General features: G+C 41.1%; 1 protein-coding gene across 1 annotated transcript; it reads left to right on the top strand.

Moving 5' to 3' along the window:
- The first annotated feature begins 238 nt into the window (after nucleotides 1–238).
- On the top strand, nucleotides 239–20,089 carry Ntmt2 (N-terminal Xaa-Pro-Lys N-methyltransferase 2). The gene is made up of 5 exons (XM_047519878.1): nucleotides 239–346; nucleotides 961–1,155; nucleotides 12,309–12,484; nucleotides 18,155–18,404; nucleotides 19,059–20,089. The coding sequence occupies exons 2-5, from the start codon at nucleotides 1,002–1,004 to the stop codon at nucleotides 19,328–19,330; spliced, it is 852 nt and encodes a 283-aa protein (XP_047375834.1). The 5' UTR covers nucleotides 239–346; nucleotides 961–1,001; the 3' UTR covers nucleotides 19,331–20,089.
- The last annotated feature ends 1,809 nt before the right edge of the window (nucleotides 20,090–21,898 follow it).

Here is a 21,898-nt window from a genome sequence, read left to right as displayed (position 1 = left end):
CTTGAACAGACCCCCGGCAGGAGCTGTGCTTTCTGGTAAAGCCTGCAGTGAGCCTATGGCAACTCCGCAGGAAAGTTGCCAGGGAAGGGTTACCTTGACTTCATCTCTTCCAGACTTCTGCTGGCACTGTCTACTGGCGGAACCCAGCTAGGAGGCAGAGAGGAGGGAGTGCAGCTGATGTAGGCTGTAGGCCAACCTCCTGGGGCACAGAGCAGAGTAGAAGTGTGGAGAGTAGGCATGGAGGGACAGTGAAGGCAGTACCGAAAACACGTCCCCTAGGAGGAAAGTCATATCCACGGGCAGAGAGGAGGCACCAGGCCTGTGGGTAGGCCTTGTGCAGCATGAGGTAAGTGCAAGAGCTTGCTGATAGAGCAGGGTATCTAACATCAAAACAGGTTTTCAAATAATTGCATCTCCTGAAGATCCTTAAAAATACGAAACACATATCCATGTCTATGAAGTGATCTGGGGGACATTGTACTGATGAAAGGAGTCTGAGTGGCTGAGATGACTTTGAAGGGTCCTTGTAACTTGAGGATGCAGTGTTCCAGGAGGAGCCATGGAAATCAGGGAATAGGATCTCCTGCAAAATATTCACAACTCTTTGAAATGGAAATTAGGCTATTTCAATTTAGGAATCAAATTAAAGCAAATATTCAGGGTGTTGGCAGACTGTGCTGGGACCTGTTTGAAGCAGCAGCTAAGGAAGGGAAGCGTGATTTTCCCCGGATGAAGCAGGATCTTACGCAGCCTGTTTTCATCTTTACTTAGCACCTGCTGGCTTGGAGTGGTGTCGCCCAAGCAATCAGAGAGAGTCTGTGCCAGGAGCCTGACCATGTCTGCTGCCCTCCCCCCACACCCCATGACTGACTGTCCTGATATAGATGGACAGGGGACTGGTTTAAAATGACAGTCTCAAGTTCTTTTAGGAAGAGACGGCTAATTCAAAGAAACGCACAGCTTTCTTTCTCTGCAGAAGGCTGTCTGTGCCCTGCCTCCCCATGGCCCACCTGGGAGCTCATTTTGCCTTTAGATCCCGCTGGCAGAAGACCGATGGTGAACTCTGCCGGCATAGCATGTCCTTCATCCTTCACAGAGCCATTCGCAATGACTTCTTTCAGAGCTACCTCTACCTGCTGGAGAAAATTCCCCTGGGTAAGTGAGTCAGAGCTACCAGATAGTTAGGGAATGACTGAAAGGACTGTTTGAGGCTGTGGGACACCTGGAAGAGACGCTAGAAGGAGGGAAGAATCACAGCCAGTGTCCAAGGGACATGTTTCAATGGCATTCTTGTACAGAGAGGCAAAGATCAAGTGCCGCCTGGCTAGTGGGACTCTATTTTGGGCTTTCCGTGCACCCTCAGGCAGTGATTTGCTTCTGTAAGTATCAATTGCCTATACCCCGGGCTCACAGAAACTTACTTCTTGAGTTGTGATAGTTTTAATATTTGCAAAAGTTTGGAGGTGGATAAATTTGGTAACTCGAAGACGAGAGTGTTTTTTATATATCTATCTATATATATATATATCTCCTCTCTGGCCTTCCTGAGTCACAAGTATCACTGCAGAGCCTAACAGGAGAACATTTTAGTTTGGTCTTTGAATATTAAGAAGAAATCCTGGGGCAGTAATCTGACTCCATTTTCAGGATTTCCTCCAGGTTTCAGGGAATTTGACATTGGAGCAGTAAAGGGCTTATCTGCTTCATCTAAGCTCCTTTTCTCAGCCTCTGTGCAGGTAGTTACTTCAGGGCACTCCAAACTCCAAACAGCCCTGAAGAGGAAACAGCGTACAATTAGAGCAAAGTGCCACCCCACCACCCCTTCCCTGGTTTATATTTTCTCCCAAAGAAAGCAGGACCACTGTGTCTCAGCCCCAGTCTGTTTCCTTAAGGTTGTCTGAAAGCCCCATTGTGCACGGGATGTGGCCAGGGTTTCCAGCTGTGGAAAGGGCTACATAGTTCTTTGTATTGCATTCAATAAAGTACATGTTAGTAGTAGACCAAAGTCCCTCCTTTTATACATCCGTTTCTGAGGAATCATTAATTCTAGGCATATAAATACCTTCATCTCATATTTAGATAGCTTTCTCATTAAAGCATTTTCTCATCTGACTTCATTTGATTATTATAGCTGTACATAGATAGGTAAATCTTACTATTTTTTCCTTCTCATTTTCCCATCTCCTCTCTCCAACTTTTTAAAAAATTTTTTCAGTGAGGGAAAGAAAATTCAGAGATGATGATATCTAATCTGGAGTGAGTAATACCAAAGCAAGAACTGAAGCCTGGGACTCTTTCTGCTAGATCACACTGCCACGAATAATTCTTTTACCACATATAGTGCATCTCATCTGTATCCAAATGGGAAGACCAGAAGGTGATTACGTCCTGGTCCCTCTATATATTGGCAGCATTGCTTTTCTGGAGTGGCCGTGGTGGTTAGAATGGAGAAAGCTATTGATTATGATAACGAAGAAGAGACTCACTGGAGGGCAGGTGATGGCCACACTTTAAAAATATTTACTACAGAGAAAAAGAACTCGGTCTGTGCAAGTAACGGAAGGTGACTTAAGAAGAGAATAATCCCTAGGGGAAATTGGATGACAATTAACTTGTGACGAGTAGATTGTAATTTATATTTGGCCCTGATCCTTTGTACCCAATATAATCCTTTTGATTTTATCACAATTTTGATTTTGTCTGTTTTTCTCCTTGTGCTGATGGTGGGCCAATGATTTCTAACCTTTTTTAAAAAGAAATCAATATTTTAACAAAATATTCCTTGGAAGGAATAACAAAGGAAAAAGTTAAGATTTGCTGCTTAGGATTAGATGCAGGTCCTCTCTTTGTCCTGTTCTCTTGGCCTCACCACTGACTTCTGAGGCACTCTGAGGGGGTACCTACAGGGTTCCATAAATAGTTTGAAGACCCTTAGTCTATTCCAAGCCAAAGTTGATTTCATATTACTTAGTTTCAGTTTTCCATAAATGAACACTGCTTATTTTCTCTACCCTGACAATTCAACCTGGGCATTAGTTTCCTCTGAGAACCACTGAGTGAGCCCTACCCACCATATCTCTGGTGATAGACACAGAGGAGTCTTTTAGTTGGTAAGGACTAGGCCATGCTGCAATAACAAATGAACCCTGAAATCTCAATGGCCAAACACAAATATCCCCTCTTGCTTCATCATTTCAATATGCATCATTGTGGTGGGCAGGCTGTATTCCACTCAGGCATGCAGGAATCCAGGATGACGGAGTCTCCGTCAGCTACAGCATCACAGTTAATGAGGCAAGGGGAAAGAGCAACTGAAGGCTTGTCTACTCACTTTCAATACTTTGGCCCCAAAATGTATGTTACATCTGTTTAGAGTCCAGTGCTCTGTTCTGTGATTCTGAGATTCTGGGCTATGTGAAGGGAGGACATGAATATTTTGTCATTCCACATTTCTTCCACAAGGAAGAAACCTGGCTCTTTAGAGATGGAAACATCAGATAGTTCTTTCTGATCGATTCAGGTTTATTCAATGCGAGATATTTATGGAATTCTTATTATTGTACAAAGTATTATGCACTGGGGAAGATTCGAGTACTAATAAGACATAATTACTCTTTTTCAGGGGTTTATAATCTAGTAATGGAAGCAAATCTACAAATAACCTTTTATTTTTTCTCAAAAGTTTTAAATTAAGTGTGCAAGGAAGGCAAGCTATCAGCTCTCTGAATAGATTTTTTTCAGTGTTTTCTTCTCATGGCAGAAGCTGAATGTTCAGAAAGGAATCATCATGTAAATTCCATCAGCCAGTGTGACTTATATGCAATTAGAAGGCTCCCCCACCCAGTTAACTCTCTTAACCCTTGCTTTTTGTCTCAGGAGGTAATAACTTACACTTATGGGATGCATTTACGTATATCTGTTCCTCTGGTAGACTCTAGTTCTCATGAGAGTAGAGGATCATCTGTTTTTCTCTCTTCCAGATCTATATATTTAGCATTTACCACAGTTCCTGACACATAGAAAGAACTCAATAAGTATCTGTGATATGAATTACATATCCTCTTACTTACAATTAATTGTAGCTCCTGAAGTCCTGAGTTCACATTCTTGCACTGCTACTAGTGGAGAAGTGAGCTCTGTAATTTACTAAAGTCCATGCGCATCGTTTTCCTCAAAACTGTAGGAGGGCTGTTTGAAGGATTAAATGCCATATATATGTGAAAGTAATCAATCTTCAGCAACTATTAGTTTTGCCCCTTTCTTCCCCTGAGCCAGACCTTTTTAAAGGTTACCACACAGCATTTTCTGGAACAGACATTACCAAAGACAATAAACTTAATTCAATATATGAGAGTTTGCAGGCTGCAGCGGATATTATGCTTTTCAGGTTGGAAATAAAACTTAGCCCGCAGAGATGCTCCCTCCCCTGCTCTGCTGAGGTGTTTTAGAGTTGGCTTCCCCTACTCTTGATGATTTCAAGACTTCATAGAAATGAAAATAAAGCCCTTCTTTCAAAAAGGTTGGGGAACCCCTCCTGGAGAGTCTGCACAGAGAGTTTGTTGTTTGGGGTAATTATGGAAAGACCTGTGGCTAACCAGACTCTTTGATTCCTGCTTTCCTTCCTCCCCACCCCCAACCGCCTGTGCCAGGCAGCCAGCCTCACTTCAGCACGCCCTGTGGTGATGTTCAGTCAAGGGGGGATTTGCTGACCATCCCTGGCTAGCTTCAGAGACTCATGGAACAGCAAGGACGTTGGTACTGAAAGTCTCCAATGCCAGTGACCCTAACAGAGGTCAGAAAAAATGGAAACAAGCTTATCACTGTTTTCAGCGTGTGGCCTCTGTTATCTCAGTTCACCTTCATAACATCCCTATCAGGTGTGCTGTTATTTTCCACATCTCGTGTTTGAGGAGCCAATGCAGAGAGTGAGGTCATGTGCAAGAGACTCTCGGTGGTGAGCGCAGAGCAGAACCCAGGGGGCCCCACAGCAGGCTCGTTTTTTAACCACTACTCAGACCACCTTCCAGGGTAAGTGGAAACGAGGCCAAGGCAGGCAGCAGTGGGTTTCCATAGGTTTTTATTTGACAAGAATAGAAAACAGTCCATGAAGAACATTGGTTGTCTTCTGAGATCAAGGAGGACAGGTGAGTATAGGTTCATACAATCTAGTCATGAGAGCCACAGAGCAGGTGGGGGCTTGGAGAGAACGGAGTTTCCAAAGATGATTGTGAACAGGGAGAACAGAACGGGGAAACAAGCCAGCAGGAATCTCAGTTTGTATGCCAGTACTCCAAGGGACCCATGTTAGAGACCTTCACACGCGTGTTCACACAGTGATCCCAGCACTGTGCACACCCCTGAATACATTGACATCAATGAATACCTATTAGTTATTTCATGGGGCAAAAGTCTGTTATCACTCCTGGGCATTGCTAAAGGCCTAGCCTAACTTCACATTTAAAGCAGTGGTTCCCTTGGTTTAGCAGAATGACCCATGCTTTCCATCTGAATCGGCCTGCAGTGCACCTTGCTCCAACACTTTTCTACATGACATAGATTAAGTTGCTAAGACTTTCTGATCCTTTTATTACTCTTCTGTAAAATGATGACCATAACTCCGGCCTTGCAGAATTGTAAGCTCAGTCTTGTAGGAGTAAGAGAGGTAATGTGTAGAGATAATCTGGAAGGCCTAGCATGATGCCCTGTGCAGAGAAGTCCTCACTACCGTCAGTCCCCCTCTTTCATAGATCCTTTTGAGGAGAATCGGTCCTTTGGGAGGAATCTAAGAACAATGACTGCCCCTCTGCCATTAAAAGACAGACTTAATAGAAAACATTTTCTAAAAACCTTGGAACTTCCATAATGAAGCTCATCATACAGCTACCAGCATTTCCCAACTTGATTTCCTCCCCATTACAGGTATTGCTACATATCTTATCATGCAATTTTACATTTTTCAAAATGTTTGTTATTACCTTTGTAGTGAAACTCCTGCAAGATCATTTTTCTCTTTAAAGAATGAAAAAAAGATAATTTCTCTTTTTATTTAGCAAATATGTCTTCGGGTACAGAATGCAAGATGGGTAAGCTATGGATTTTGGATTCAAATAGGCGTAGGTTCAAAGTGTGTCACTCACTAGCTGCTTAGCCTTGGGCAGTTTAGACTATCTTTTTCTGCCTTGGTTTCTTTTTCCATAGGACACATATAAAACATTTATCTTACACACTTAGTTAGAGGTGAATGCTTTGCCTGTACATTGGACATATGCATGTTTGATCAATGAGCTATTATTTTTAAAAATTATTTGGGTACACCTAATTAGGAGGAAAGATATTTCATAAACTATACCAAAGGTGTGATTTGCATGTGCTTATGTAATTTATCATTTTGTTGAATTTATATACTATTCAAAGAACAGAAGTTAGTGTTTATTCAGTGAACATTCAAAGAAGGCTTTCTATGAGTTAAACATAGTGGTAAGTACTAAATTCAAAGAAGATAAGATACAGCATCATCCTGAAGAGTTTAGTATAGGAGAGAGACCCACATAATGTCCATCTATCGCTCTATTGATCCATCTATCTACAGGTACATATGTAATATAGTAATGGAGACCACCACAGGATTCTACAGAATGCTAAGGAGGAATAGGGACTACTGGGTCATCTTCTCATTTTAAAATGGAAGATCTCACCATGAAAAGACAGTCTCCAGCATCTCCACCTGACTTCTGTCCCTCTCAAATTTGATAGTAGATCAAGTGTTCAAGAAAGAGTAGAGTGTTGGAGCTTGAATGGATCTTTGATGCCCTGGGGAAACTGGATTGTCTCCTCTTACCTTTGGCTACCTCGTTAACATTGAACCCTGAAAAGAAGTTAGGAAACAGTGAACCAGTGCTTTGCTAACGAGGAAAAAGCCCCTTAAAACTTTCAAGATAGACAGGGCATTCTTTTAGAAATAAATAAAAACCAGACACCTAAAGTCCTCTGTGAACAAAAAACTTATAGAGGGTCTCTCTTAGCCATTTAGAGACTCGATAATGACAGCTTTCTAGCATCCAGGCCCATCCAAAACTTTGGATTCCACTAAAAATGTTGACAGAATTCCATCACTTTCTTTCCTACTGTTGGTGAAAAATAAGAGTGAGGGAGGTATCATCTATTGAGCTTCTATTCAAAACCAAGTACCATGTTAAGCTGCTTTCACCTGCACTATCTCATTTAATAATCTCAACACCTTTGTACAATAGGTATCATCGCCTAATTTTATAGGAAAACCTGAGGCTCATGTGAGTTCTATAACCTCATAGAACTTAATAGTTCAGAGAGGTAAGCAAATCCACTGATGTCTTTCTCCAAGGCCTGTCCTCCCTCCTTCCTTCCTTCCTTCCTTCCTTCCTTCCTTCCTTCCTTCCTTCCTTCCTTCCTTCCTTCCTTCCATTTTTGCCATCACCTCTTTAACTGTTAAATTGGAGGTGCTCATCTGCACATCTTCTTCATGGAAGGTCTTTCCCTTCATAAGGGCATCTCTTAATTGACTTTTTGTCTCTTACAAACAAAGAGCTAAGATGATCTAATATTCTTTGTCTCATCCTCTGAAGATTCAGATCAATTTCAGTTGACATAGAGGCCTCATCTGGAATGAAGAGGATAAAATTGTTATATCCATTCACTTAAATAAGAAGGAAAGAAAAAAAGAAAAGAAGATATTCAGTAAAGATGAGCACTTTGTTATTAATAAAATTTTATTTGTTCAGCAAGTTTTTATTTTATTAACAACTGGAGTGATATTGCCTTGACATTTTGGATCTATCTCTGATATTGGGTCAATATTTCCCTTTAAGTCTATATTAAGATTTGGAGTTTTTCTGTTTTTCTCAAAAGTTTTATATCAAAAGTCAGAATCATGAAACAGCATTCACTTCACAGTAAACTCCATTTCTTTGCATCTGAGAGTCGGAAGCTGAGAACATGAGCAACAAAATTCTTTACCTTGGAAAGATGTTCTTGATAGAGACATTTGAAGATTCTACATTTTAGCCAGATGATTCACACTGTGTGAAATTCCTTTCCTTGTGACTTTTTGCTAATCCAAATTTAAAAAGTTCTTCATGGCTGAGATCGTTGGAATTCCTCCCTAATTGCTCCTACTTGTAGGCATCTATTGAATCCCCGAGACAACTAGTGCTTGTGCCATTCGTTGGGCATATAACAGCTGCCCCTCACTAGTTTGTAATCTCCATGAGAGAGGGATTGGGCTTTATCTCTTGTTTCTTGAGGGTTGTGTTGGTGCTTTACAATTAAGTCATGGATGAAACTACTCTTGCTGAACATCCTCTTGGGGAGTCACCTTTCCTAGAAATTTCATTAAATCTTCTCTTTCAGAGCAAATAATAAATACTCTACCCCCCCCCCCCCCGCTTGGGAGTTCAGTTTGTAATGTAGTTCAAAAAATAAGTATCGTATTGTGTCAAGAAGTAATAGCTTGTCTGTCTAGTCTCTGTCTTAGAGTACTCCACCTTTCCTAGAGACATTGCAATTCTATGAGAACAAGCCATTCCATGCATTTCCATAGTTAAAAGGCATGGCTAGTGACCTATTGCCTTATCTGAGTCAATGTGCACAGATATCAGGAGGGGAGAACTTGGGACTGCCCGTGACACCTCATATATCTTTTTTAGTGAAATGCACCTGTCAATTAGGTGAAAATGAGAACTCAATCCCTTAACCATAAAAGTCTACCTATTGAGGCCGACACCTGCTGAGCTTGGCATTCACTTGTGGTCTAAATGTTGCTGGCATAATGGACCATTCCATTTCCAGATAAAAGGTTTTAATAGTGGACTTAGGCAGGTGATGATGAGCGTGGCTGCTTTGTGCTTTGCTTGGATAGAGGAGAGCCCTGGGCTGTGACTTGTCAGTGACCCCAGAGCAGCACTCAATCCTTGGCCCAGACTCTGGGAGCTGTCATTTTCCAGCATGATTTTCTGAGAAATCCAAAATTTGTAAGAGTCATTAGGATGGCAATGTCTGTTTTTTGTCATCTTTGATGAATTTATAAACATTTATTGAGCTACCTGCTGTTTACACAACACTTTACTAACTGCTAGGGAAGGCGGAGATTGGTGTAGGCCAGTAGCTCTCTGTTTTTGAACGTGAGGATCCTACTTTAATGTATTTCCTCAATAAGTAGCTAATGTGTATATAAAGTGGCAAAAGCCTTCTATATTTGTTACAAACTTTATAAAGATGCATATTTTTAAAATGACATTTTATGCACAAGAGTTAACCCGTGTGGGGGATATAGTAAGATTGTTATTCTCCAGAAAATGACATACATGGAGAACTATTCTTGCAACCCTTTCAGCAAACTCAAGATCATTCAGGGTTCAAGTATTGGCTGTACTGTGTTCAAGTTGGAAAATGCTGATGTAACTCCATGGATGGAACATAGGCACAGTAATGTAAGTGGTGTTTATTGGATTTTTAACTTTTAAATAAAATCAATTTTCAATTGATTCTTGAATTTAAGTTGTTCAATTCAGAAGCAATTAATACACAAGTTGGATATCACAATCTTGGGATTATCTAAAGAAAAATGTTAGTTAAGGTTAAATTTTTAAATTCCCTCTTCTCAAATTATCTCATACTTTGTCCCATACTATGATCATAAGATAGTTGAACCATTGTGTATTTTGCTTAGTGTTTATTTTTAAAAAATTTTTGGTGATTGTGATAAAAAACATGTCTTCCTTAGAATAATACAAATTTCTCCTTGCTTCTTGCCTGCTTTTTCTATTGCCTGGAATCCAGCCTTCCTTTTGTAATATAAAAGGATTTCTTTCCAGATTTGATAAATAGCTATCATTTGGGGATTCCTGGGTTAAATATATCATCTTTCCATCATGCATCTTTTCTTGATTTTAACCCTCATTGGTCTGGAATATAGCTTCAAGACACTGCTGAAGACTGAATCCATGGGAGGAAATATTCTTTTGAAAGTTTAAGGGTATTAAAGTTATTTTCAAAATAATTTTTCTTCAGAGTTTTGATGGCATTTTGCCATTGTTATCTAGTGTTTCTGATAAAATTTGTGGGATAAGCCTGGTTTCAGTCTTTCAAATATAGGGTTACCAAATAATATACAAGATAGCAGTTACATTTTAATTTAAAATAATCAACAAATAGTGTTTAGTATACATATGTCCCATGTAGTATGCAATATTTCAAGTACATTTATACTAATAAATTATTCATTATTTTTAGAAAATTCAAGTCTAACTGTGAGTCCTGTGTTTTTATTTGCTGTGTCTGGGAAAGGTTGAAGGTCAACCACATTTACCCCTCAAAATGGCTTTAGGATCTTATTATTCTTTCCGTTTTGAAATTTCTTCAGGACACATGTAAAAGTTGCTTTTTTAAAAAGCTACACTGCTCAACACTGGTTGCATCGTACAATCTTTTTCACTCTGGAAACTTTTCTTCTAGTGTTTCTTTTCTTTAGTTGTTTTCTTTCCTCTATTTTATTAGTATTTTTTTTTTTTAATTTTATCCTACTTAGCTTGATTTTGGGCATCCTGAATTAAGTGTTCATAGGTTTATACATTTGTCTTTTTACTTCTGTTTTCATATCTGTCTTTCTGTTTTATATTCTATAAATGTATTCGATATTCCGAAGTTTTGGTAATCAAAATTTTAATTTCTAAGAATTCCTTTTTATTCCTCAAATTGCCATTTTCTTTGGATCTTATCTTTGGTGACTGCACCAGTTCTTATATCTCTTCAAGGATATATGAGATTTTGGTTGTGTTTTGGTTTAAATTCTCATCCACTTCCTGAATTATTTCTATTTCTTTCAGGTCAATTCTGATTATTTATCCATATCTTTTTCTTTCAGGCTGGTATTTTACTCTCATGAGTTTGGAGATCATTGTTTATCTACATGTAGGAATAAATGACAAGGGAGTGAATAAATTTTCCTCTGCTGTGCAATTGTCCCAAAAATAGAAAGGTGGCAAGAAACTCCACATGTACATGTAGCCCTTATCTAACTGTGATGAGTGTGAGCCTCTGAGGCAAGTGGAGTCTTCTCCATGCCAAAGCAAGTATTGTTCTAGGATTCTGATGCTAAAGGCTAGTTCAGTTCTCCCTCAGCAAATTTTTTATTTTTGTTTTCTTAGAGAAGAGACATATTTTTCCCACTGTATTTATGGGTACATTTCTCCCCTCACCTAAATGTTCTGTAGTCAGGCTTTTGATTAACTCTTATTTTTTCAGCTTCCACTCCCATTCTTATATTTACCTTCTATTGGCTCTGAATTTGTAATATAATTTCCTCTTAAAGCTATTCTGATGTGTAAATTATTTAGTTTTTCTCTGATTTTTGTCTTTTAGAAATTCATTGAAATCAGGAATCCATCCATGATCCCCTCTCATTTTCTTCACTATTATGGATTTATTCTAGTTCAAAACTTCTCAGGGAGTATTGGAGGTACAGAAGACAAATATATTTATTTGGCCTACAATATTGAACTGACAGTTCCTTCCTTTCATCTACTTTCCATCATTTCCTTTTGGATATCCTCTAATGAAAATATTTTATATCTGCATGAGTGAATTTTGGTTTATATAAGACATATAAATGCATTCTCATTCACCACTCAGAAGGTAGAATGCATTTTTTTCTTAAAATAATACCTGGGGTGTTTTGAAATAATGAAATCACATAGTGTATCTATGGTACAGGATAGCTGCTCAATAGATATTGTTTCTCTTTTTATATTTCATTTTCAGAAGGTAGAGTTCAACTACATTTCTGTAAGGTTGGTACAAAGACATTGGGATATGGGTTGCTTTAAAAAGAAATTAAAATGATTTACTCCTGCTTTGTGATGAGAAGCAAGGATTAGTGAGAATATTATCATAAAACACTTGCACTCAGAGATAAAACTCACCATGAAACTGATGAATTTTTTACTGCAGCCAACACTGTTAAACTTCAAAAATACAGTGGTATTTCAAAATACAGTGGTAACTATGTTTATTATACTTCAGAGTTATTCAATTATGAAAATGCCGCCTGACTGTGATTGATAGATGAAATCCCCTAAGATCACAGAGTTTAAGTTACTCAATGTTACATAGCATGTAAATCACTGAACCAGAACTCAAACCCAGATCCTCTGACTTCAAGCAAATGCTCTTCCACACACAGATTCACAGCCTTTAAAGAGGAATTTCAATGCACAATAAGATTGAGTTGTTCTATGATATAACGTTAATAACTACTAATAATGTTTTATTTGCAGTAAAATTGTATGCATTAACAAGCCAAGTCATCAATGGCGAGATGCAGTTCTATGCCAGAGCTAAACTTTTCTACCAAGCAGTACCAGCCACAGAAGAAGGCATGATGGGTAATTTCATTGAACTCTCCAACCCAGACATCCAGGCCTCTCAGGAATTTCTTAGGAAATTTGTTGGGGTGAGTTATCTGATGGCCGTTTGATGAGAGGGCAGAGTCCTTGCCAACATTGAGCTCAAGTGCTTCTGTGTTGTCATTTAAGTCAGGTTAAAGCCACGGTCTCAGCTGAGTTCAGCCTGTTTTAAGATGTTCACAAAGGATGGACTTCATCAAACCCCTGGCTTGTCCCACTGGGCATTTTGCCCTCTTAGCACCAGCTAATCTTACATACTTCAGGGGAGGGTGAACCAGCAGTGCTGATATTGCTATTTGAGGATTAAGTAGATGTCTCTTAAACGTCTTAGAGAGAGTTTACACTTAGATAAATGATGAGATATGCCTTTGGGAGCTTGGGTTGATTTATTGATTTTCCCATAATAACAATTGGATATGAAAGGAAATGTATATTTATGTTCAGTTTAAAAATAAGGATGGCAGAATCCCTTTGTATTATTTTATACATAGTTCAGATTTCTCCCTGAAAGAATGTGATCCTTTTGCAGCCTGGTTTGGGGTGAACCCCACTGCCCTTCATCCAGGTCCTATGGAGATAGTAGAGTGTAGGGGGCCAAACCTTGGGCTCCACAGTCATTATAGTTCTCCTGCCCAATGCAGAAGCAATCCTGGGCTTGTAACTTATATTTGTGACTCAGGCATGACCACAGAACCTGCCTCATGGAAGAACATGAGGATCAAATGAGCTCTCACGTGTAAAGTTCCTGCTTTAGTTAACAAAATGAGTACCATTCCATCTAACTCACTGCTACGACTAGTAACAGGATGTCATAAGGTGTGTTCAGTACCTTTTAAGGAACTTGGTGTAGTCATGAGAGTAGCCTTCATCCCCCAATAAAGCTGCTTTGGTCGTACTGAGGATGTGACCATTTGCAAATAATACTTGCTCCAATTCACTACAAAGCCATAGGTTTGGACTTCAGAGCCCATTTTTTTTTTTTTTTTTTGTGGTGCTGGGGATTGAACCCAGGGCCTTGTGCTTGCAAGGCAGGCACTCTACCCACTGAGCTATCTCCCCAGCCCTCAGAGCCCATTTTGTACTGATAAAGGAGACATCACAGATATTCAGGTTTGGACTTAAGCTGTAGGTCTACTTGGAAGCATGGAAGAAGGTTATCACTAGTGTTGTCACTAGGTTTGCGTCATCTCTGGTTCCCTGGAGCACCCAGCCTGGGTCCCACGCTGGTGTTAGAGTAAATGTGATCAAGGTGGAACATTTTCTGGGGCCAAAGTGTCTGTCTGGACCTGGATGCAATCAGAAAGGACTAGGACGTGTAGAGATGAAGGTCATGGGTGTTTACAGGTCAGGCCCCCAAATCAGTGTTGCTGACCAGCTTCACAGGAGTCCGTTCTAAGATGGCCAGTCACTCTGCCGAGCACTGTAGAAGCTCTGTCTCCTCTTCTCTCCACAGCAGTTCTTAAAGGTAAGTACTGTCCTTAGTTCATTTTTATAGCTGTGGAAACTGAGGCTTAGAAGGTTAAATTAAGTTGTCAAGGTTACACCCTGGTAAGAGACAGAGCTGACACCAAGCCCAGTCAGGTCTGTCTGACACCAAACCGCCCTCTCTTAACCCTGACATATTTTTTCCATTTGTCTCACAAAGCAGAAAAATCCTTTTTTTTTGGTTTCGGTGGACCAGAGAGACCTCAATTCTCCAGTCTGGCCCAAAGCAATCGCTCCTGCTCACTTGGTGGTGAGGCCGACTTTGATCCTGAAGCATTTCAGAAGCTTAGTTAGTAATCCAGCTGTCTTGTCACTCTGTGTGGACTGCCAAGCTGACCGCAGGGATGCTGGTCCGACAGAGCCCTTGAGCATGCCCAGGACCTGGGAAAGGAAAGCGTCTTGCGCTCACATGTTTATGTTGGAAAAGAGGCAGCCTGCTCTCTCAAACAAGAAGGAGCCTTTCTTAGCAGACAAGATTCTTTGTAAAGCTGCGACCTCTCACTAAGCACAAACATGGTCCTTTTTAAGGAGTGATATTTTAGTACTTTGACCTTAATAATCTGCTAAATTAGTATCCAGGTCAAGAAACAAGGACTTAGGGAATATGAGTATCTGGCATGATTTATTCTTGTGTCAACTGAGAAAAGGCAGATTGTTTAATTCAGAGTTTTGCTTTCCTTTCAACACTCAGTGACATGGGACAGTGGGAAAAGGAGTTTAATCTACCCGCAAACGTATTTACTTTGGCAAATAAACAAAGGGGACAAAGATGACATCAGTAACATAACTGATAACTTTCCTCAGGTTTAGATTTCTAGTTGGGGGAATGTAGAAATTCATAGAAAATAATCAGTATTTGATGACTTTTTAAAAACATTTCTTAGAGACTGGATGATCTTTAAAAATCTGGATCTAACTTGTGACAGTTATTTATTTTTTTGGTGATGCTGGGGATTGAACCCAGCACCTCACACATGCTAGGTCAATGTTCTACCACCGAGCTACACCCCAGCCCTTTTAATAAAAAATTATTTTGAGACATGGCCTCGCTTTGTGGCCCTGGCTGGCCTTGAACCTGATCCTCCTGCTACAGCCCTGGTTGCAGGCATTCCAGGCGTGCACCTCCGTGCTCAGTTATCTCGCGGATTTTAGGCAGCACCATGGAGTGCTTCCACTTTAGTTCTCGACTCCACTGAATGAGCTTGAAGTAATGCTCTTCGAAATGAAATACAGAGGCAGAATCAGGGCTAGAATGAGATTGCGAGTAGTATTTTACTGTTTTATATGAATCCGTAAATGAAAGAGAGTATACTGAATGAAAATGGGAATACCCAGACATCCCATTCTGAAGTCACATGTAGGAAGCTCTAGTGACAGTCACCGGGGGCATTGGATTCCAATGCCATCACAGCTTCTGCAGCCACGTGTCTGGGAGGAGAGGTGCCGTCCCTGAGATCAGTCTCTAAATATTCCCTCTCGGAGGAGCTGCCTGTGAATGAGACATGGTGCCAACTGTATCAGACGGAGCAGAGTAAGAACTAGGCATCAGCACAGGAAGCCTGTGTGCAGCAGTTGAGTGAAAGACACATTTTGTGTGTTTGTAAATAACAACAGTTTTAAGAAGAGCTGCTCAAATTTCATATACTAAATAGGTGGAAATTGCTGCTGAGAGGATGTCCCTCTTCGAGGAAGTTTTATTTCAACCCTTTTACTTCTTGGAACCTCTGTTTTTTGTGTGTGGAATAGAGGAATTAAGCATATGATTTTAAAACCCTGGGGCTTTAATGAGATTTTAAAGGGCTTCCTTGGAGAGAGACGGGAATGTGGAAAGGCAGGACACGGCCTGCCTTCCACCAAAGCAGCCTCCTGTCCCTCTGTTCATTGAGAAACAGATGTTCAGTTGTTCTAATCAAATCCTCTGGCATAGGTCTCCAAGGTCTCTTGCCTTTATTGCTCCTTGTTTCTCCTTCTGAAACCACCTGCTACACTAATAACAGCAACAGGACCAGTAGACTTGCAGGGTCAAGTAGCTAGGAGATAAATTTGTAATGAGAATTGCTTATTGAGCACATGCATTTCTAGTAAACTCATTTCTAGTAGCTTAAAGTAATTTCTCTATGCTTTATCCCATCTTATGAATCTACTCAGAGATGCTGCTTTTATAATGCTGTGTATGTACAGCACAGACCTTTAGTCTAGGCCTTTTCCTAAATTTATTTAGTTTAAGTCATCGCATCTTTATGAGGAAGGCAGCGTAGCATAAGCAGAAATGACCAGCAATACATGGTTGAGTACTACCACTTCCTCTTCCTGTCCTCAAGGCAGACATCACTAATCATTGTAGATCCCTTTCCTGCTGAGTCTCACGGAAGCCTCAGAATTATCCTGAATATAGCATTGGATAGACGCTACCACGCGAAGAAGGCTTGTCAGTAGAGGTGATGTTCCCAATGTAGAACTGACTTTGGATCCAGGCAGTTCCTGTTCAAATTCGGTTCTGCCATTAGCTATTTATATCGGGAATCTGAGTTTTCTCACCTCCACAGTGGGGATATGTGTTAGTCAGCTTTTCACCACTGTGACCAAAATACTCAACAAGAACAACTTAGAGGAGGGAGGGCTTACTGTGGCTTACAGTTTCAGAGTTCAGTCCACGGTCAGGCAGCTCCACTGCTCTGGGCCCAAGGTGAGGGAGAGCATCATGGACAAAGGGCTTGGGGGAGGAAAGCTGCTCATGGTGGCCAGGAAGCAGAGAGAGCAGGGAAGCCCCCACTTGCAGGGCAGCTCCCAGTGACCCCCTCCTCCAGCCAATCCCCACCTGCCTCCAGTTACCATCCAGTCAGTCCATTCAAACTAGGACGGACTGACTAGGTTATAGGTCCCATAATCCAGTATTTCACCTCTGAATATTCCTACACTAACAAGAGCTTTGGGGGAACACTTTATCCCGATGACCACAAGATAATGATAATCATCTTATGGAGTTTTTTATTCTTATAATTATTACAGACATTTAAACATCTACTTATCATGGTTTTTATTTCATTTGAAAAGAAGCTATGATTGCTGCACTTTTTGGTCTTCATTGAAACTTTCTAGCCTAAGGAGAGCATTCTGAATGGACTGGAAGGCATAATTTTTGATATTTCCTCTATAGACATCTGTGATCTGTAGCCAAAGGTTTCATGTTATCCTTAGTTCCTAAGAAATTAAGAATTGGCTTTCTCCTTAAGATCTTGATTGGTAACTTCAAATATCTTGTACTGTAATTTATAGCACAAAACCTATTCAACACCCATCCCACTTATGGTCAAATAATTTAGACCAGCTGACTCTTCATAAATCGGAAAACTTTAGAAAAAAAAATTTGTAGAGAAGCAAGTTGGAGAGAGTTTGCATTGGCTGATTTCTCCCTGCCCCCACCACCTCCCCAAACCACTCACCTCCAGTTAATTTAATTCACAGACTTATTTAAAAAACGTTTCCAGTAAATCTGAAGTTTCTGCTGCAAAAAGCAGAACACAAGTTTTAGTATCAAAGGAAAGGGCTGAAATTACCCTTCATTCACAGAAACATGCTGGGTGCCATCAAGACTGGATTTGAAATAAAATCCTGGCCAGAGAATGAGACAATTAGCATTCCCCAACTCAGTTACCAAAATTTAATACAAGAGGAGTAGATAATTCACAGCCCTGCAAATCCAGTTTAGAAAAAAATAGATTTTCAATTATCCAAACATGAACTAGAATGTCTTCATGGAACAAATTTTAAAATACTTTTGGAAACTCAGAAAGACCCTCACTGTTTGGCTCCTCCCCCTGCCCTGTTTACAAAGTAATAACCTACAGTGCCGGTCCAGTTAGCCATGGGCTTAACCCAAATTCTTTCTTTAAAGAGCTAGCAATGGCTCATTTCTTGGAGAGAATTACCAACTGCTTAAACCTAAGTTATTATTTTAAAATATTAGTTTGCAGTTCTCTTAAACACCTATGTTTGAATAAAATAAAGAAAGTAGAGCTAGAAATGTTTGGATTGAGGGGAAAGCAATTAAATATTCTGTACCTTGATTGTGGCAGTGGGTACTTGGCTGTCCACGTTTGTCAGAACTTGTTGAATTATACACTTAAATTCCACATTTTACAATATAAAATTGATCTAAAGCAACAACTGGAGTGTCTGAGACTCAGGGTGAGTCCCCGTACTTGAGTGTCCCACAAGGTGTCTTCCCACAGGGGCCTGGAAGAGCTGGAACTGGCTGCGCCTTGGACTGTGGCTCTGGGATAGGAAGGGTGAGCAAGCACGTCTTGCTGCCGGTTTTCAACAGCGTGGAACTGGTGGACATGATGGAACCTTTCCTGCTTGAGGCGCAGAGCTACCTGCAGGTCAAAGCGAACAAAGTAGAAAGCTACCACTGCTACGGCCTGCAGGAGTTCACGCCTCCCTGCGGGAGATATGATGTCATCTGGATCCAGTGGGTCTCAGGTTAGTCTCCCAGGGCCTGGCCTCTGCCCTTCCCTGCTTCTCAGCTGGACAAGACAGGTGTGGAGCTCCCAAGCACCCGAGGAGAGACTTAGCTGTACTTGTGTTGAGAGCAGTTAGCTAGCCCTGGGTGTCAAGAGAACCCTCCACGACTCTCGGCCCCCAGGTTTCTCCCCAGTGCTCTCTGTACAAGTTGGACAGTTCATCCCACAACAGTGAATTAGGTGTGTGTGTGTGTGTGTGTGTGTGTGTGTGTGCACATGCATGTGCATACATACACATAGGAGTGACTGAGGAGCGCTAGTGGAGTCGAGTTGTCCAAGGGAATGGAAGGACTCATGAAATTGACAATAGTGTCTATCTCATGCTTGTGAATAGGTAGGCCAGGTAGTATAATATCTACTCTAAAGACAGGGAATTGAGCAAACAGAGTATATGTTCTTTTATCTAGATTTCCAAAGACTAAAATAACCTTTGCTACTAAATAATTTGTGACTGAGTGACAAATTATCCTGCAACTAAAATAACTTGTGCTCCTTAAATAATTTGTGACTGAGTGAACAAGTGGCAAGCCTGATTCCACCTCGTGTTCTTTCCTGCTCCTCCTCCCTCCCCACTCTTTCATCCTATTTCTTATCAACTTGGCCCCATCTGTAGGGTACCTGACTGACAAGGACCTTCTTGCATTTCTTTCCCGATGCCGAGATGGCCTGAAAGAAAATGGTGTCATCATACTGAAGGACAATGTGGCCCGGGAGGGCTGTACCTTCGATCTCTCAGACAGCAGTGTGACTCGGGACATGGACATCCTCCGGAGCCTCATTAGGAAGAGTGGCCTGATGGTGCTGGGCCAGGAGAAGCAAGAGGGCTTTCCAGAGCAGTGCGTTCCAGTGTGGATGTTTGCCCTGCATAACCACAGACACTCCTGATCGGCAGGGAAATGAGCAACTGCACTGGGCAGAGGTGTTTGGGACTGGGGACCTCTCCCAGGGTGCCCCCAAAATGCAGACAGAGATGGAGAGGAGGGATGCAATGCACGTTTGGAAATGATTGATTATGTCGTATGTACAGGTTTCACTAATGCGATAATGCCAACACTCATGTGCACACTCATGTGTATGGTTTTACTGATGGGTAATGCACACTGATGTGCATACACTTGTGTGCACACGATAATGACTGACGATGTCATATGTAGGGGTTTCACTGATGGAATAATGCATGCTTTGATGTGCATGCACTCAGGTGTGCACACGCTGTGATGATTGATGACGTTGTGTGTATGGTTTCACTAATGGGATAAAGCATGCTGATGTGCACATGCTGTAATGACTGATGATGTGTGTATGGGTTTCACTAATGGGATGATGCACTATCTTATGTGCACACACTGATAGGCATACACCGGGATGAGACATGCACAGACTAACCATTGGCTTTCTGGATAATGGAGCAGATCATTCTGAAAAAACCTTTAAGAAGCTATGTACATCTAAATTGTACAAGTGTGCATGAAAATAGAAAAGGAAAAGTACTTATGAATTCTCAGCTCTCTCCCTCGCTGATTATTTGTGTTATAGAGCTGTCCGGTGTGGGTGAGAGAAAGCCAACACCCCCTTCTTTGCCCTAGGGTCAGCTACTTTATTCTTCCTCCCTCTTTGACACTACTACCACTTCTCTTGAACAAACATCTTCCCCTAATTAAGAAGGCACTGGTCAAATAATCTTGTGAAAACATGTCTATTAATTTTGTCTTTAGCCCTTCTCTGGACTGAAAAAGTATATGGTTTCACTTTCTATTTTGGGTCAGTTACCCAATGATGTAATCTGGATGTAATTTGATAACAGAAGTGTGCATTACAGTGATGGAGAAGTGTCTCCTTTCAGGAGAAAATGCTGTACTCTGAAGTTTTGGCCTGGAACGTATAAGTAAATGTCATTGAAAATCTAATTTTAGCCACTGATTTCCAACACTGCCTGCTTCATTCCTTGATTGAAATGAAAGTGCATTGGGAAAAGAAGCATCCAAAGAAATGAACAAAGGAACAGCCAACCTAAAACTGAACTAGCTGGATTAACTTAAGGCATGGGGTTAATTTATAAGTAACCTGAAATCTTTCAAAAAGAAAAAAAGCTAATCTTCATTAGCAGAATGTTTACATGTAACTGCTTTTGTCTTTAAAACACTTCTATATTTTCATGTTGAAACTCATGTGTGTTGATATATGTTGAGTCTTCCATGAAATTCTGATAACCAATTTAAGGAAAGAAGGCCTGATGTATAGCTAAGCTACCACCATAAAAACCACATTTCCCAGGCATGGCTCTAACTTCAGAGGAAAACAATCCCTATAGAACCTTTATTGCTACCTGGGTAGTTTCGTCTAGTGTGCTGGAAAATGGTGTCACCTCCTCTTTCATGGGCACCTCCAGGTATGGCTGTAGTCTGGGGCGTGGCAGAAGGCAAGTGGGCACCTGTGGGCAGTGAGCAACCCAGAAGCCAGACAGAGTCAGAGGGCAAAGCATTACCAGGCAGCCTGTGTGGGACCAAAGGTGCTCGGGCATCCGCCCTCTGTAAGTTTTGGCGCTTTCAGGCTGTCCTGGGAACTGTCTACTTCTTAACACGCCAGCACACTTAATTCTCTCATCTTTCAACTTTCTCCTTTTGCAGTACTCAGAAGCTGATTTCTCAGAAGCAGTTGTCAATTTTCTCTGCTTTTGGGTTTCTGAGCTTATGGGAGAAATAGTATAATCTTCCTGCAGATATCAGCATATGATCTTCAACCCAGTTGGGCCTTTGAGCTTGAGGATTGTTCTATATCTCTACCTAAGGGCTTAATGTTCCACTTAGATCTTTATTGCTTGACCCAAATCCCCAACTCCACATTGATCCTTGATTTAATGGAGAAAGTGGAGATTGGAAGTAATTTGTGTCAACATCCCCCTATGTACTGTTAGTGACAGGTACAAGGTACAGAGAGCAGTGGTTTGAGAGGAGCTGGAGCCAGATCATGCAGATGATGCAGTTTGTGGAGGCATGGACCTGCTACTCGAAGTAAACACACAAGTTCTGGAAGGGTGCAGGCAGGAGAGGGGTTTTTCTGGCCTCGAAGGTAGATAGATACTGTGGATGGAAGACCTACTCCAGTCATCTTCAATCTAATTCAGGGAGACAAACTGTCCTTGCATTAACCAGCACATCTCTAAGCCAGGTGTAAGCGGTAGCCTTCACTAGTTCCCAAATACCTGTGCATATCCAGCTGTCTCAGAATCATGTGGGGAGATTCATTAATAGAGATTCCTAGCCTCCGTCCCCAGGAGAGTTTGGTTTTATGAAGTGGAATAATTTGTGTTTTAAAATAAGCCTTCAGATTGATGTTGGGATTAGTTTTGCTTGAGGACACTGGTGGGGAGGAGGTGTGGAGCTGGGCCTCTTCAGAACCAAGAAGGTAAGGTGGGGCAGACAAGGGAACGTCTGGTTGGTGGAACCCATCCTG

The sequence above is a fragment of the Sciurus carolinensis genome, chromosome 12 (genome assembly GCF_902686445.1).
Source record: "Sciurus carolinensis chromosome 12, mSciCar1.2, whole genome shotgun sequence".
Classification (NCBI taxonomy): domain Eukaryota; kingdom Metazoa; phylum Chordata; class Mammalia; order Rodentia; family Sciuridae; genus Sciurus; species Sciurus carolinensis.
Note: the sequence above shows the minus strand (reverse complement) of the source record. Positions and strands in the feature narration are given on the sequence as shown.